Here is an 18,161-nt window from a genome sequence, read left to right as displayed (position 1 = left end):
AAAATAAACAATGATTACTTATACAACAACATTTCTGGTTGTTGTGGCTGTCAGTCTTGCACAGCGCGGGGTTACAGTGTGCTTCATTTATTGTGTTATACTTTATGTTATGTTGTACTTTTTGTCACCACATGAGTAGGGTTTTTTTAAAGGTAGTTTTATAAAAGCTTGGAAGAGAGAAGCAGATAGACATGCACAGTGCAGTATATCGGTCACATTGGTATCACTGGTCACATCTGGTTTGGTTTCTATATATTTTTTAGTTTATGCATTTTGCACCATTAACACAAGTTCTGAGCTTGTTTATGAATTTATTATAGACCGCGCTTGATAAGGTTCTTACTTTGAAGGCGAAGATTAGTGGGTGTTCACTCTGGAAACAGCAGCTGTTGCATGTGAGAGTGTGATAATTAATACTCCATAAAAATATGCCTCCAAATAAATGTGTCTGGAGTTTTTATTTGCTCATCAACACAGAATTACAGCATGTGCCTAGTTTCTTTACAGGACTGAGCTTAAATGAGATGAAGAATGACCGTCATTTCTATCTGAAGCCCATACACTGCCAGTACTGCGTTGATGAAAAGGATTACAGTGTATACAGGGGCGACTGTGGATCAGTGGTAGAGTGGGTCGTCCTCCATTTGAGAGATCGGCGGTTCGATACCCAGCTCCAAGCTCATGTCGAAGTGTCCTTGGGCACTGAACCCAGAATGGCTCATGGGTGTGTGAATGTGGTATGAATGCTTAGATCAGATGGTATGTAGATGTCCACTGCCATCAGTGTGAAAGTCTGTGTGTGTGAATGGATGAATGAGACAAGTAGCGTGAAAGCGCCTTGCGTAGTCAGAAGACTAGAACGTCGCTATATAAGTACAAGTCCATTTATACACAGGAATATGTGTACAGTTCAAAATAGCAATGCTGATTATATTGTCTATTACTACTAACTTAATATTTGATACTAAGTGTGATTACTGTGAATACATGTATTCAGACACACATCTAAGAACACACACTATACACTGCATGTATTGCAGAGGTGTACCTATGTCCGTCTTCTCACTATGTTGTCTGGTATGGAAAAGAACTGCCAGCTGCTCGTTCAGTCTCTTCTAATTCTAGTCGCTGTCTTTCTCCTCACAGCAATATGTGCAGCTCAAATCTTTCTGTTATTCCTGTGGGGTGGAGTTTTGTGAAACAGTAGATATACAGTAAACAGGTACAAACACTCAATATGCTGCATGCTTATGCTGAAGACGACATCACTCACTGTCAACACTGCCTCTATATGTACAGAAACGTCATTTTTCATAGTGTTCAGCTCACCAGGGCTGAGTTACCTGCCTGTGCATCTCTCCATAGTTTTTATCTGAAGAGTTTCAAATGCAGGCTCAGGACTTGACTGAGTAACCAGGCAGTGGAAACGACTGGAAATGACTGACTATGGGCCCATCTGACATGTCTGTCTATTATTCTTTTTATGTCTATTTAATGATGCCCATTTTAATTACATTCCTACATATAACAACCTTTGAGATGATTTGTTATTTATATTTCCTATGCTTTTTATTCTGCAAATAAATAAATCTAAAAGAAAAAAATCTGTGTGTGTGTGTGTGTGTGTGTGTGTGTGTGTGTGTGTGTGTGTGTGTGTGTGTGTGTGTGTGTGTGAACTAACACAGAGGCTGTTAGTGTTTTGCTAGGTGTCTGTCTGTCCTGTAGACAGATTTTGTCACCGCGATAGTGTCGTGATACTTTGCAAGATACAGTCACCAAACGTTACAAGTGCTCATTCCCAAACATAATCAGAGAAAACTATGAACGCTTGATTAAATTCCTTTAGTAAAATTCAGTGTATATGTGGTTTTTGATCTGGGCTTCTGGCGCGGTTATGATGTTGTGCCTCTGGTCCTACAACACAAAGCAGATTATGTGTTGTTGATGGTACCTTGTATGATGAGTTGGGCCTGGGCTTCAATAGTTGCGTTGGAATTGTCCGCCATGCAGGTGTAGATGCCGGCATCCTCCTCTGTGAGGTTGTAGATCAGGACGCTGCCTCCTCCCAGCACTTCCACACGACCCCCACTGCAGACAGAAAGGAAGTTGTTGAGAAGGAGGAAAGCAAACGAGTTAGATGTTACCATGAACAAGCCTCATGATTCATTTTAGAAGTAGTATTAATGACCTTTGGGGCTTCGCTACACATACCACCATCAGTATCACATGCAGGAGACCTCAGACCTCACTGCCTTCTTTAAACAGACTTTTAAAATATGTAAAAAGTCATTACAGCCCATTGCCATGAAGCACATTCAGTTCACTGAGTGGTAAAGGTTGCAGCCTCTGGAGCTCCGTATTCGCCTACTGGCCTGAGGTTGACTCCACATCCGTCAACTTTTACCAACTCTGAATAAATAAAACATCCTAAAAGCAGCGTCAACTGCCCTGAAATGGACAATTACTCCTAACAATCATGATTCATAGACAGCTCGAGAATTTAAAACTCGTCAAATAAACTAACACTTTTGAAGGATCCATGTAGCAAGTCGTGCAGCGGCAGCCTGCAGTTTATACAGAGTCACTGTTGCAGTTGTTACAGGGTCTTAACAAATGTTTTCATTCTCTTTCATCAGCTGTTAATTAACCGTGACATGCATCTACCGAATAACAAGTTTCAAGGGGAAGTGACTCAAGAACGACAATTTCTTTTCATTCAGTAGTGACAGAGGTGATGCGTATCAGAGCAACATTATCATACAATTATTGAAGGTTCACAGCCTCTAAACATTTGTGTGAGTCATACAGGCTTGAAATACTTTTCACTCTGTGTTGTGCTCAAATATCAAATTGTATATTTTGTCCTTCAGTGGGATGATTATGAAAATAAACCTTCATATCTAAAAATATATTTACATATCAACAGTAAGAGGAAATACAACAAGGACACTGAAAACTGAATAACAAGTGTTTGCGTGTAAGATCAGAGTCATGCCCTCCATCAGGGATTTCAGACTGGGCAATCTTAAATATTTGTTATTCTAAACTATTTGTGCCCGATCCGAAAATGTAACCACACGTCTATCTGTATAGCCTCTCAGGAACCAATAACCAGCTTCCATTGATTTTCCCAGAGCCCAGTGGGGAAGCAGTCTGTGGCCAAGCTCTGGCTCAATTCAACAGCCACTGGGGCGTGGGAGTAAGAGGCTGGGGCTCCATCCACACTACTACGTTTTCATTCTGAACCAACGTTTCAAAACTGAAAAGATCTCCGTCCACACAAGGGTTTTAGCTCAATACCAGAACTAATCCCTGTCCATATTAACACGCCTGAAAATGCAAATCACATGACCATTAGGGTACACTGGCCATGCGTGTGCCAGAGTAAACAGGAAGCAGATTTTCTAACGTTACTCTGCGGTTGATAATCACAGCTGTATGAATTTAAAATACAGAAAATACTTTGGAGGAAAAGTAAAACCAGAGATGTATTTGCTTCGACCAAGAAGAGGTGAAACTGTTACTGATCCCTACATACTCTAACACTTGAGTATAAGGCAATATACTGTAAGGCAGTATACTGTAAGGCATTATACTGTAAGGCAGTGTAAGGCAGTATAAGGCAGTAACTGCGGCAGGAAACAGTTCGGGAGTTTTTGTGAAGCAAATACGGCCACATATTAGAGAGGTACCGGGAGCTTTTTTCATCAGAATAGCCACAAAAAGGATGAAATCATAAAAAGTATGTCAGCCAACCTAAATGATAAGTCTGACTGAAGAAGGTGTCTGTGTCATCGTTTCCAAAGGTCTCGGTTTCTCCCCGTCGAGACTAAAAAAGCACCCCTGGAGCTTCAAACTAAGATGGGCTCAACAGCGTTTCCAAACATCTCCGTTTTAGAGGCTCAGTAATGCCGGAGTAGTGTGAACAAGGGGCATAAATGTAGCATAAGACATGAGAGGAAAGAAATAGAGAAATCAATAGCTCACGGAGAGAACTATGCATTCAGAAAGAGAGAAGCGGAGAGTCAGGGAGAAAAGTAGGAGAAGCTGGTTGGCTGAGGACGATAAGAATTCAAAAGGGGGCCCACAGCAAATAAGATGCAACTGAGGAAAGCAAGATCACAGCATAGATGTGTTTTGGAGAGTGAGGATACATGCAGAGGTAAAGACTGCACTGAGTATAACAGGTTGATTTAGTTTTTAACCAACCACTGACTAACTAGGGCTTCCACGTGAGCTCCTGTGTGTCTCTATAGTAGTTGTGTGTTTGGCAGCAGCGGCCTTTGAGACCATCTGCCTGTCTGTCTGTCTGTGCTGGAGTGGAGCGTTCGAGTGGCACTCGACCTGCTGTTACCAAAATGACATCACTGTTTCACTTGTGTCGTAGGGATAAAGTAGACTATTAACTTTAGCATGAACTGCTATCACATAAAAGTGGAATAGTCAGCTAACACATCAGTTTCGAGTTAGCGAGATTTACGGTCTCATACGAGTGAAACTTTACTGCTTGAAAATGAGAAACTCATTGCGAAGTGATATGTGCAATTACAGACTGCTGCTGTGTAGAGTTCTTGTACATATTCCTCACTGATGGAGGCAGCAGTAATGTGCCTAAAACCAGTCTCACACAAAGGCCTGTGTTCGACACAGATTAAATAAACATGCTGTTTAACCTGCATTCGACCCTTCCCTCTATATCAGGCTGCTCTGATCTGGTTGTCATTGTTCCCAAATATACTTCCAAATTGAAATAAATATTTTACTTGTTTAACTTACATCAACGCACAGATAATACTCTATAATATTCAATATATCTATATTGGCTAAAGGTCTTCTAGTGCAGTCAAGTCAAAGTAATGCCTGAGATCCCAGAAAACATGCAATTCTTAAACCCTAAACCAGTCTTCATCCATTTACAATAACCCTGAGCAGAGTAAGGCCCCGATCAGCCGCTGCATTGCATTGATCACACAGGGCGCTGCCAGCTCCATCATTTTTTATTCTTGCTTGGCAATCACCAATCGGGCTGTCCTCGGCCTTGTATTATTTTGCTGGGAAGTTAAATAATGTCGGGCGCTTTTCTGCTCTGAACCAAGATTTTTCAACTCAAGGCGTTCAAGGTTCAAGGTTCTCCGGCAAAAATGTAAAGCAAATGGAGCGGAAAAACACGAGGCAGTGAGGAAAGCACTTCACTCTGACTGAAAACAATCGTTGACTGTCTGATAAACCCGCTCTGTCTGATTGGGGCCTGCTGTTTGACCTGGTCCAGGTTAAAGGAGCCATGTTGATCTGTTCAGACTGACAGGAAACAAGTTAAAGTTGGCAACTGCCTTTTCTTTTGGTCCTGAGACTTCAGAACACAGAAACCCTGGAATTGCCAAATGTCTTTCTGTACGATGACTGCTTCCCCGTGCACATTAGAGAGTGTGGCCGATTCTGCTGAGAGGCTCTGCGTGTTAAATCCCTGCTGAATGAGAAATTCCTCTTAAAGACGTCCCTGAGTTGGTTGTGCCAGGCATTCCTACAGTTAGCCTCACCAGGACAACTATTCAGCCTCTTGGCCTTTAGTGCCGCGTGCACACGAAGGGCATTGAGGGCGTTCTCTCGCACTTTAAAAAGAAACACACAGCACACACCAAACCACCAGGCAATCTCTCATTCTGTTTAGAGCAAGTCAACCTAACTGCAGTAGCTAAAGAGCTCTGTGGAACAAAGAAAGTGTTGCCGTTAATAGACCATGAGGGAGGGAGACAAACTAAATTGGCTTGAGCTGAATGGGCTGAAGACACCTTGTGCTATTGTGAAGGAGCACTGCAGTCATTTAAATACAGACAAGGTGCCTGCTGTAAGAATATGAAGGATATCTTGTGCATTAGCTGCAGGTCCTTGGTGTGTGATGCTGGTAAGTGAGGCTAATTAAAACTACGTTATCTATATTCCCCCACAAAGAGCTGTTAAATTAGCTCACCATTGCCACTGTCATTTTTTATCTCGTTACAAAACAGCAGATGCACGTGTGTACACTCATACAGTAGAAGCAACGTGATGACTACAGTGTAAATGTGTCCTGCTGACGAGGTGCACCGGTGCTAATTGGACTCACTCCGTCTTTCAGGATTTGTGTCGATGTTTGTACTTATTCCACTTGCAGCAGATCCTACTCTCCACATGCATAGAGTAGGGACGGGCGTGAGGAATCGATTTCTCCCTGTTTTGAAGGGGTCAATGATTTATGTACCTTTTTTTTTTTTTTTTTTTTTACAAAGCAGAGCTAAAGAGGTAAACAGTGAGTTCAATTCATGCGACTACTGGATCTGGGAAAGCGTTACTCGTGTCCATCCCCAGCATAGAGGACACATTTGGCAACAAGCACACAGTGGAATATACATTTTTTTTAAAAAGTCTAGCTTTTGACTTTCCTCGCCATTCATAACACCTTAAATACATCCCGGTTTCAAAATGATGGCAAGAACACCCTCCTCCTCCTCCTCCTCCTCCCTCTTCCCTAGGGTTGCTGGTCCAGGAAATGTGTCGAGAATGTCCTGTCAACATGTAGAGGTCTCTAACACAATCTTGTCGCCTGTTCTGTCGTTCAGCTTTGAAGGCGGTGGCAGCCACAGAGACTTCAGAGAAGGGCTTTGGGGGTAAGGAACACATTGGGTATGTGTGAGTGGTGACTCAGTCTTCCGTGACACAGAGTGCTGGCAAGGTCAGTACACCTGAGCGAGGGGAAGCTGCAGATCACTGAAGAAGTATGGGTATGTGTTTGTGTGTGTGTCGATGCAGGCAGTGCAGTACGCTGTCACAGAGCAATCAGTGGTGCTGTGACAGTGGTTGGGCATGGGTCATGCAATCTGCAGCACGAGGGAGAGGCAGGTGGATTCACAACTGTCACAACAAAAAGGGGATTCATTATTAATGGATAGAGTGGCAATCTTTAAACTTTTCTTTGTTTGGCCTCTCTTTCCTCTGATTTGTCTCTGTTCAGATTAAGTTTCTTTTCACTTTCTACGTTCCCCTTCCTCTCTCTGTCTACCCACCACTTCACCGTCTTTGTGCGCAAATTCAACTTCCCCCTTTTGACCGGAACATAATCGCAACAGTTCCATGAATTTGAATCATGTTCAAGGTGTGAAGAAAGCCGCGGGTTTCCATTTCACAACCAAGGAGGGCGGACAGTGGATCAGAGTGATTTCTCCCGCTTCCAAAAACAACAACATCTTGTTCTTTAACTATTCCCCATTCAGAGACAAATGTGACAAAAGAAATAAATCAGACTAGCTGAGGAAATAAATGACTGAATAAACAAATAGAAAATTAATGTGAGAAGCAACCTGGTGCCAGGAACGCGGGCTGGGGCTTCTCGGGTGACTCAGCCATGAAAACGTTTTTGTTTTCCTCTGGCTCGTAATAGAAAGCCGCAGGGCCCTCTAGACAAAAACAGCTCTTGCATACCTGACTTTATTTGCTTCTTTTTTTTTTTTTTATACCCTACCAGGGTACAAAAGAGTAAACAGATCATTTGATTGGTGCATATTACAATGAAGCCTGCAGCCCATAACTCGCATAATATACTTTTAAATGGCTCTAGTGGGGCACTGGGGCGCTTGAAACCACGTGAACCCTTTGTGTCTCATGCTGTGTCACGTCTACAAACCTTCAGCACTCCACCAGATTATAAAGCCTTTAAATAGGACATATACCCACATAATGTCTGGAGAATGGCCGCACTAAAGCGCTGCAGGTGAGTTGTTTTATGCTGTGAAAGATAATGTGCAGGTCCAGATTGTAATAAAGACCCATAATGTCAGTTCTATTTCAACTGACAATGCTGCACAGTTTCAGCTCTCAGAGGTGAATAAGTTGATTTTCTTGGCACCTATTGTGGGGTTTTAAAAAAGGATCAAAAAATGCAACGAACTGTAGATTCAGTCAATGGCCAAAACCAAATGTAATGCTCTTCTCAGTGACAATAAACACAACATTATGACAAGAATGCAAAGAAGAACAATAGATGCTATGACAGGAAACACGCTTTGGAGAGAGACAGCGAGATCGTGTGTGTTTGTGACGTGCTGGAGGCTGAGAGACATCCTAAAAGGAGGCTTCCTATGCTCCACTTCCAGAAAACCATGTTGCTTGTCTTGTTTTTCTCAGCCTCACATGCCGGCAAAACCACTCCATTACCTTAACCCACAGAGCCTGCTGCGGCCATCTATCATTTTACCAGTGTCGAAGAAATATGAGTTCCTAAGCAAAATTCTGACCATTAGGGCCTCCTGTGTATCTGGAAGCATGTGGTGTGCTGGACACCTACAGTACTGTACTTGCCAACCTCTCTCAATGGGAGAAACATGTGGAGCAGAAGAGTTTCTATTCATACTCGCATGGATCTTAACTCTTCCTTGAGTGCTACTTTTTATATATACTTTACTCAGTACACCAGTAAAATCTGATTCAATCCGATGCAACACATCCGCCATAAATTCTTCCTTTAAAAAAGATAATAAAGCTCAGTTTTTATGGACACCATCAGAGAGGTATTAATTTAACTATGTTTGTGTTTGAGGTTGTAGTTAGCAGTGATGTTGTACAGGGCTCAGGGTGCAAAATGTGCTTTTATTGGTCCACTGGCGTAATGGCTAGAGACGTTCACATTTTGTTTATTTATTTAACCTTTATTGACATAAAACTAACGTATAACAGTTAAAAATGGAGCCAAAAAGACAAAGTAAAGTAAAAAAGATAGCGAAACACATCCGTCAATGTTCGTTAACATCTACAGCAGGCCGATGTGGCAGCTTCCAAGTCTTTCACCATCACAGATGTGGCAGCTTCCAAGTCTTTCACCATCACAGATGTGGCAGCTTCCAAGTCTTTCACCATCACAGATGTGGCAGCTTACAAGTCTTTCAGCATCACTTTAAATGTGAAACCTGTTCCTGAAGAGTCAGGTGGTTTTGTAACTGATTCCAATCTGAATGTGAGGCTTGAATGAGAGCGAATCATCAATAAGAATTTCAAATATTATTACTTGTATTGAGATACAGGCTCAAACTCAGAGCCCTGAGAAGAAAATCTACACGCCACTAGCACATTTACTAGCATTTGGCTGGAGGAAGAATGTATGCAGAGCTTCTGTACATGATTACATTAGATTATAGCGGTGTAACTAATAATATCAGACTTTCTTGTATTCTTTGATCTGAGAACTGTTGTATTTGCTTTTGAATGACATCTGTAACACCACTAAGAACTGCTGCTGTCCGGCGATAACTTCAGCATGGGGCGGACATTTGCCATTGACCCCGGTAATAGTCACTCTAAGGAAAGGAACAAGAGGAAATCATAGGCCAACAACACTGACAGTTGTATCGGCCTCTCTGACAGGCGGAAAAGTTCTTTTGCACAAACCATGCTTTTTTTCCAGTAGCTGCTCGGAGATCAACATGTAAAGAGCAGAACGGTGCAGAATGTCTTAAAAATGTGTTTGAAAAACCAAAACGGATGATGAAAAAAATCAATGAGAGCAGCCGATGGTGTGGGAGTTAACAATGTAACTGCACTTGAAAGGACGTAGAGAACCAAGCAGGTTAAAGTTCTGAGTGTCACTTTGTGACTTCGCTCAAACATGCAGACAATTATAGATGAGTGCATCTGAAGGATTGTTAGCTCGGGTGAAATTTTAAATGCCACGTTGAACACAGAACCAATTATTCCTTTTGTGTTCATGCAGCATCCCCAGAACTATCAAAATCTTCAAACCATGTAAGAGTGCTGGTGGTTTGAGGTTTGTCAGACTTGGTTGTTTATTACCAAATCACTAACTGGCTCTTGGCACGGTGTTATCCATGTCACGTCTTCCCTCCTGCACCCTCTACCCAGGCACCCCCCCCTCGCCTGAACCTAACCGCAGTATTTCCAGTAAGGAGAACACATTTGACACGGAAGATCTCTTGTTGTGTGCTGTACGTGTGAAAGTCAAACTCAGACTATTTATGGACCCGATTCTCCTGACATTGTCCAAGGTCCATATGTGAAAACGGCCACTGACTAGAGTTGTTCTTTGTGTTGAATGCTGTGTTTGTGTCTTAAATAAAAAGTGCATTAATGTTTACACTCCACGTTAGAGGCTTCCTTGTGTAATTTACAGCATTACAGTAGCTCTGTGACTCTCAAGGGCTTATCACACAGAGATTCCACAGAGCCTCAATGAAAGAATGCAAGCTTGTTGTTTATTCACACAGACCAAGCAAAGGTAGCGTAATCCACATTATAGTATTATAGTGAGTATCACTTATAGCAGCACAACTGTCAGTAGAGAGAAGGACAGAAACGGACTGCAACGTCCGAGCATGTGTTTAAGAGAGGGAGAGAGGGAAAAGAGAGAAGGGAAGTGACGGTGGACTGTTGCATGCACTGTTGTTGCCGTCCCAATGCCTTCACACAGATGGGGGTGTAATAGAGGCGCAACTGCCACGCAACGAACAGGCTGTGTGAAAGGGGCTTCTATCATGTCAAAGCAAAATTGGCATTTCATCAGAAATATCTCCAATCCAGTCAGTACTGAATCAGATACGAATCAGAATTGGGAAATCAGCTGCGATACCCGCTGTTTTCTAGATTTTCCAGACTTCCCATGGACAGAAATGTGCCTGAGCAAGTGTATGCACTGTGTTATGTGTGTGTGCATGTGTGTGCGCGCATGTGTGTCTGTTTCCTTTCTTCTCTCTTTCAGAAAACAGTCAAGTGAATAAGGCGGTGTGTGTTGTGTATCTGTTTTGCATGCGAGACATACGTGAAAGAGGGTTACGCTGCAGTCAAATAACAGTGCAATTGCAAACAAATTTCCCACACCATGCTTCTTCTATCTCCATAAACAAGTAAACACAATATACACAGTCATAGAAGGCTAGAAGACAAGGAGGAGAGGAGACGGATGGCTTGGAGGCTTCGGAAGGGGGTTGATTTACATGCTCTGTCAATTCCCTGTTGCTGGCGGATATGCATAATTCATCCATTTTATTGACTGCTGGGGAATTCTATTAGGTGATAGAGTGATACTCCCAAGAACAAAAGACGACTGCCCTTTTCATGAGTGTCATGGAAGACCTGGCTCTCTGTGCACGCTGGCACCTGCTATCGATGACACACAGGGATTTTTGCTAAGAAAGCGTTTTCAACATGTTGACGGAACAGATTCAAGTGTTACATATTCTGTCATGGTGCTGCTGAGCATAATCAGAATGAATGGTGCGCTTGGTGTCCTCGGCAATAGACTTGCTCAGAGCCAAAATGAATTTGAGGGTAGGATCTGGTGAATACATAAACAGCATGTTACAGCAGAATAAGTCATAGTGTAACTGACACCGCGGTATCAATACTGTGTGGAGATACTTTGGTTGAATCATTTCACAGAAGAAAGCATAATAGAGGAGTTGCATCCCCTATACCTCTATTTGTGGTTGTATACTTGTAAGAACCAGTTTCACATCCATGTCCGTCCAGACTAACATAACAGATGACTTTGAAGGAATTTAATAAAAAGATGTGTTGTTTTTTTTATAACGCAAAACGTTGATGCTTCATCAACCCGTAATCACAAAGGTCAGCAATTTCAAGAACAGTGTCACCGATTCAGCATCCAACCAAATGTCTCCACTTCTGTTCCTGACTTATGAAACATTATGAGGGCACAGTGACTTTGACCTCCAAAATCTACCATCTGAAAAGACAGAAACATTGTGTAGTATGATCCCGGCATACTGGACTCTTTTTTGGGCAGACTTTTTTATTTAGGGCCGACAGGAAATGGGGTGAGAGAGAGAGGGGGACACATGCAGCACACGCTGCCTCGAGGACCTTCAGCTTCTTTACATGGGGCAACTGCTCTAACCACTGCGCCACGGGCCGCCCCATACTGGACTTTTAAAAGATATATACAGAGATAAATCATCATCTCTACAACTAAGAGTTAGACAACCGTCTGTTCCAGATTTCCTTCTCAGGTCTTTGCTCTGTCCCCATCTGTCATGGCTATAAAGTCTTTTATAGCAGCCCTTAAATCCTACATTGCAATATGGACAGGTGAATCTGCACAAAAGAAACAGCAAAGTCTGTCCTCCTGAAGGTGATGAGAAAACAGACTAATGAGACTGTTCAAAGACTTGAGAGACAAATCCAACTGATGATATAAAATCCTTTACATGGCACATTTTGAAAATACCTTTCCACTGTGTCTTTAAAAGTATCCTAAAGTTATTCAGGGGGAGTCAGTCAGCTAAAGGAACTCCTACCAATGAGGTGAACGAGACATCCAAGAATCAGTATCGTCTAAAACCACCACACTCTACACAGTTTCATGTTTCACCGCTGTTTGAATCCCCTACGTCATCAGCGGCTCAGAATAAAACTGGCTTTCTGCTATTGTGAACACAGACCGAGAGAGACACAAAGAAAACAAGACACATGACCAAGTTGAAGCACCAGCGCCAGAAACTCAATGTGATAATCCCCGCTGTCAGTGAGTCACCCTGTCTTCACTTGGTAGCTTTGACACATCTTTATAAACTTTCATCTCATGTCTACAGCTTCGGCGGCGCCACTTTCAAGGCCCTGTTTGTGCTGCTCACCAAAGACCAATTAGACACTCTTTGCACATCCGCCTTTCTCTCTCTCTCCCTTAGACTGTATTCCACACCGATTTTTAATTGACAGCAGCTCTTCTGTCTCTCATGTAATGCCTGAGAGGGACAGAAGACTCTCAAGGATAAAACAGAAAGTTCCACTGCTATTCTTTTTAATTGTCAATGTCGTATTAAAATCAAAAGAACACTGTTGGTAATGTATTCGCCACACAATCCATTTCTGCTCTGAAGGCAGGAGCATGGAGGTCCACTTCAATATCGTAAAGACTTCCCTGGTTGTTCAGAGAATGCTTGCTAATTGCAAAAGGAGACACCCCAGGGGGGCAGGTATGCTCGCCGAATAGTGTTTTGAAATGAATACAAGGTAAATTAATAAGTGCCATTTTACCCAGCTCCCACTGGAGGTCAGAGGTACTCACTGATGATACATACGTGTTAAAGACATTTGACTAGTGGTGCTGTGCTTGGAACTAAAGGTTAGGAAGTATAATGATATTCTAGCTCACACTGCACTGGAGACTTGAGGTTAAGTAATGACCAAACATTTAATTTCACTGAAGGTACAATCTCCATTCTGGAGGTGGATTTAGATGAATGAGCCCTATTTCCCCCTAAAGTTATTATTCCAGAGGACCGGTACACAGCGTTTGGGTCAACAAAGTGCTTTCTTAATTGGTGAGAATCATACTCCCCATGTTATTGCAATCCTCTGAGGGGTTTGAGCTGCTCTGCCGCAGCTAATGAGAGCCAGAGGAGTGAGAGCACAGGAGCTGTGACACTTTGTCTTGGCTCTTCATTTGTGAACTTCCCCTCAGCTGGCAACCCTGCAGCCTGAAGTGGCTCCACTGGTATGTCCAGGTCCCCCCTCGGGGCTCTCTTGAGTGGCAGTGGCAGAAATACATTAACACCTTGGGGAGCATGCGCCGGGACTAACAGGTTAGCTTTCAGAGACCAGAGGCACCGGGTACAAAGGAATAGTACATTATTGCCTCTGTTTCTTAAAAGCTAAGAATGTGTAAGAGCCAGGGAACGGTGAACACAGCAGTGGATGGCTTTAGAGCGACTATGAGGATTTTGATGGGTTAAGGTGATTTTGAAAGAGTGGTATAGCACACTATTGTGACACAAGTAAGAGCAGAAACACGCCTGAAAAAGTTTGGTTAATTTTTTAAACGGTGTGTCGAATTCATGCTCATACCTTTCTTCTAGCAGCTTTTCTCCAAACATCCAACGGACGTGCGGCGCAGGGTACCCAGTGACCAGGCAGGGCAGCAGCACACTATCGCCCACCACCTTGGTCACAGACGCAGGCTGCACCAGGAACTCCAGCGTCCTCTCTTCTCCAGTTTCTTAGAGGGGAGAAAAAAATGTCAGGGTTAAGACTGAGGTTAAGGTTGGGGTGAGTGAGTGAGTGGAGCAGAGCAGCAACCTCCTATGTAACGGGTGTCATCTGTCTTAAAAACTTCAAAAGAACTCATGTTTGATGACAGTACTTCCTGAATCCTGACACCCAAACCAAGAATGGTCAGATGAATAATGTCCATGTTGACGTCTGAGACAGTGTAAGTCTGAGCTCTTTAGGAGTTCAAAGTGATACCCATATCATTCCAGCCTAGTAGCCTGCTATACCCCTTCATGTGTGACCACAGCACATACGCAGGAGTCCAGCACTATCAGTTTATCTTCCATAGTAATTATATAAGTCTCAAACCACCATTTTAATTGGAAAACAGAAATGTATGAACTCATTCCCCCTGCAAATGCCCAAGTTACTTTATTCTAAAGCTGATGTGTTGTGACTTCAAAGTAAACCAAATAACTATAAATGTATTTCTGTCGCTTCCACATCTGGTAGCATCCAAACTAAATTTCGTTCAATTTCCTCACACGGCTTTACGAGTTTTCCTTGTGTATGCATCCAGTCTTTTGCCACTCCACCACACATCCTTGGAGGAGACATACAGAGATAAAGACCCCTACTGGGTCTTGTTGAAGAGTGATTTACGACCTCTAATATCTTCTCTGTGCTGCCAGGAGCCTGGTGCTTAACAACTCAGTAAATAAAAATTCTAGAGGGGTGAGACGAGACACTGCCACAATGGAATTCAGGCCCCTTTTGAGCTACAACTGAGTTACTGCAACATTACTGATAACCCCACTGGGAGTTCGACCGCTCTCTCTGGCATTCGACCATCTCTCACTGCAGTTTTCTTCATGCTGAAGGTAGTGAGCAACTCATAGAGGACACAGTGTCCAGCGCCACTTTAATCAAATGATGCACTGAACTATATTTTAATTTCAATTTACTGCACAAGTGGTTCTACAGTAGGAGCTCTAACATAACGGCACCTTAATCAAGGATGTGAAAACGTTTTGATTAATGGGTTCGATGGAAGTCAAGAGGGAATGATGTGTTTTTGATGGGTCCTTTTTCCCACTGCATGCTACCAGCTCGACTTGACTTAGCACACCAGTGATTCGCTTTTACACCGCAGAGGCTACCTGCTTGAGGGTGTGTCGTCAGTGTCGGGGTCTATAGTAGCTCTGTGCTCTGTGTCACATAATAAAAGTATTTCTCATCAACTTATAGAAGCCGCTGAGAGAGAACCTTTTCCAGCATTTCAAGGTGCATTTTCACGCTTTTCCAGCCCCTTAGAGCTGTGGTTAAACTACATATTTGTATACAGTACAATACTCAATATTCAGTAAACTTATTATTGCACTTGTTCAGCACATTAAAATAGATGTTGTTGTCCTATAATCAACTAACCTGATGTTTTGAAATGGTTTTCCACAGAATGACGACAAATGAAAGGAAAACTAAGTCGACTTATAGATCGACAGAAACTATTCTGATCATTTGTGAATCATCAAGTCGTTTTTCATGCAAATATGTCAAAAAATGTTGTTTTCAGTCTCTCAAATATGGAGATCTACTTCTTTTTGTTGTATCATATATGCCATGATCAAGAACTTTCAAGCACTTTGTTCAAAATCCAAGCACTTTCCAAACCTTCAAAACACCATACTAAAATTCAAGTGTTTTCAAGGATTTCCAGCACCCGTACAAACACTGGACGAACACAGCTCTGTGTGCTGCTGTTGTCCGGCAAAAGGTAGCAGTGTCAGTTCCGCCGTAAGTCAATAAGCTTATTTTTAGTGTCATAAAATGTACCCAAATTCACGAATATGTAGGATATAACTACAGACTGTTGCTGTTACCATTAAGGAGCTGGAGAGCTTGAGCACCGGCTGTAAAACAGCGGATAAACACATTTAATGTCCTATAAAATCTTCACAATGAAAGCCCCCCGCTGTCTTGTTATTTTAACACTTTTATTACGAAGCAGCTAAATCAGGAAACTTTGGGTTTCCATCAGCAGTAACGTCTTTCTCTCTCGCCTCCTGCACAGACACCAGCTGAATCTCACAGCACACGCTTAAATCCACTTTAGTACCCGCTCAGCTCGCTTGGAACCTGGACTGAGGTACTACAGACGTAGCAGCTACTATCCACAAGTTTAGCTTAAGGAAAACCGAAAAGAAAGACACTCAAATTAATTTAAGCCTGTATCATACAGTGGAAAAGCACCATTTGAGAACAATGGAAGTATAGTTTCATTACAGTTAGTATCATGTTTGTGACTGAATTTAAAATTATAAACTCCTACAAAAAGAAACAAAAACTCATAAATCTGACTTCTTACAGGACGACCTTTCGCCCACTACCTGACAAAACTTTTTGGGCTCAAATTACCTGGCAGTATTTGGAGCTGGGCCTCGTCACTGGACTTTGACGACCCTACATTTTCCACCAGACAGCGGTAAAGGCCTGCGTCTGTCTCTGAGGCGTTGCTGATCGCCAGGGCTCCGCTGGGCAGCTGGACCAGCCTGGTGTTGAGCTCCAGAGGCAGGCGGTCTTTCTCCCACCTGGTGAAGGGCACCAGATCTGAGTTGACCTCACATGCCATCACCTGGTTGTTCCCTAGATGCACGGTGGCCGGCGATGGCTGGGTGGCGAACCTGGGCATCCCTGAAAGACAACGATGAGACACGGATTTAAAACATGCACTTACTTCTAACATCAGCAGAAAAACAAATGTGTCTGAAACATCTCAATGGTGGACAGAAAGACATATACACAGCAAGAATTCAAACACTGGCATTTGACTGAGAAAATAGCTACTGCCGTTATGCCTGTCAGACTGTCAAACTTCTATTTAAGTTCCTAAACTTACAACTTTATTTATTTTTCAAACATTTGGAAGGAAGCCATTCCTCTACTGAGCTAGGCTGGAAAAACAGACTGATCTGGGACATTTAACACGGCAGCGAAAGAAGTTATACAGACTTCATGTTAAAAAATGACAGGATGTATATTTGGTCTAATCTTTAGAGCTGGAAAACATGACAGAATACTCAAAGCAACATCTTGCAATCCATATTCAGCACAGATTCTCAGGAGTGGAGGAAAAGGGCAACCCCCACCCATCCCTGACCTCACGCGCACACACAAGCACCAACACATAGCTGCGTAGCACAGCAGCTTATCCTCGATGGTGGATGTTAATTTGAAATGCGGAGCAGGAGACACACAGCACTAATTAAAAAAAGGGCCGGATCCACAGGCTGTTTGTTTCTGCCGTACCCCGACTTTCATCTCCATGCAAAATAATTATTTCCTGTGTTTGAGAGCATTGATCTGAAACCTACACTCGCGGGCCGCGTCTGAAACAATGGCAAACACTGGCTTCAATTAACAACAACTTACAATGTGTGAACTGCAAATGGTATTCTTGGGTTTATTAGTGAGGAAGGAATAGAAAAGCAGGAAGGTCCCTCCGTCTACAATAAAAAGAATATCATGCTGTGTTTTACCATAGAGCCTCTTGCATTTTTGGGCTGACTGTGGTTGTCTCCTTGGTAATGTGTGTGTGTGTGCATGTGTGTGTGTGAGAAATAAGCAGATAGAAATATGTGTGACTGAGGATGGAAAGAAAGGAGTCTTGTTTCAGTGTTTGTGTATCTATTTATCAGGGCAAGTTTGCATGCTGTAACTGTGGACAGGAAGTGATGCTTAAGGCTCGCTGAGTGATGATTTGTCATCTCTGCCCTCTCTCACCTTCTGACAGCTCTTCAAATCCCCTGCCAAGAGTGGCTCCAGGGTGAATCACACTTTAAGATAAGGCCCCAAAAGCTACAGATTCTCGTCTGACCCGGGCTAACGCGCACAGCTCGTCTGAGTATGTCTCTGCACAATAGTTCAGTTAATATGAGCTTAGCCGATTCAAGTACTGATATTTTTGTATCAGAGCTGCCAATCACCTACTGTATAATCATAGGGAGAAAAAAAAACTTGGCTGAATTATTTAGATTACAGTGACTGAACCAAATATGTTTAATGATTAGCAGCTGTAGAGCAGGGTGAGTAATCAGTGGAGCTGATGTTAGGGGGGACTCTGGCATATTTATCAGGCTTTCAATAAAGATTTAATAGAATACATTTTTAAAAAG

At 42.7% G+C, this 18,161-nt stretch overlaps 1 protein-coding gene across 7 annotated transcripts in view; it reads right to left on the bottom strand.

Moving 5' to 3' along the window:
- The window catches only part of neo1a (neogenin 1a), a 161,952-nt gene that overhangs the window by 59,680 nt on the left and 84,111 nt on the right, over positions 1-18,161 (bottom strand). For all 7 annotated transcript variants that reach the window (XM_083940586.1, XM_083940589.1, XM_083940587.1 and 4 more), the window contains exons 3-5: positions 16,405-16,680; positions 13,846-13,996; positions 1,952-2,088 (exon numbers count right to left, since the gene is read on the bottom strand). In XM_083940586.1, coding sequence (XP_083796712.1) covers positions 1,952-2,088; positions 13,846-13,996; positions 16,405-16,680 — 564 coding nt within the window. The remainder of the gene's footprint in view (positions 1-1,951; positions 2,089-13,845; positions 13,997-16,404; positions 16,681-18,161) is intronic.

This window comes from Echiichthys vipera (assembly GCF_963691815.1).
Source record: "Echiichthys vipera genome assembly, chromosome: 1".
In the NCBI taxonomy this organism is placed as follows: Eukaryota; Metazoa; Chordata; class Actinopteri; order Perciformes; family Trachinidae; genus Echiichthys; species Echiichthys vipera.
Note: the sequence above shows the minus strand (reverse complement) of the source record. Positions and strands in the feature narration are given on the sequence as shown.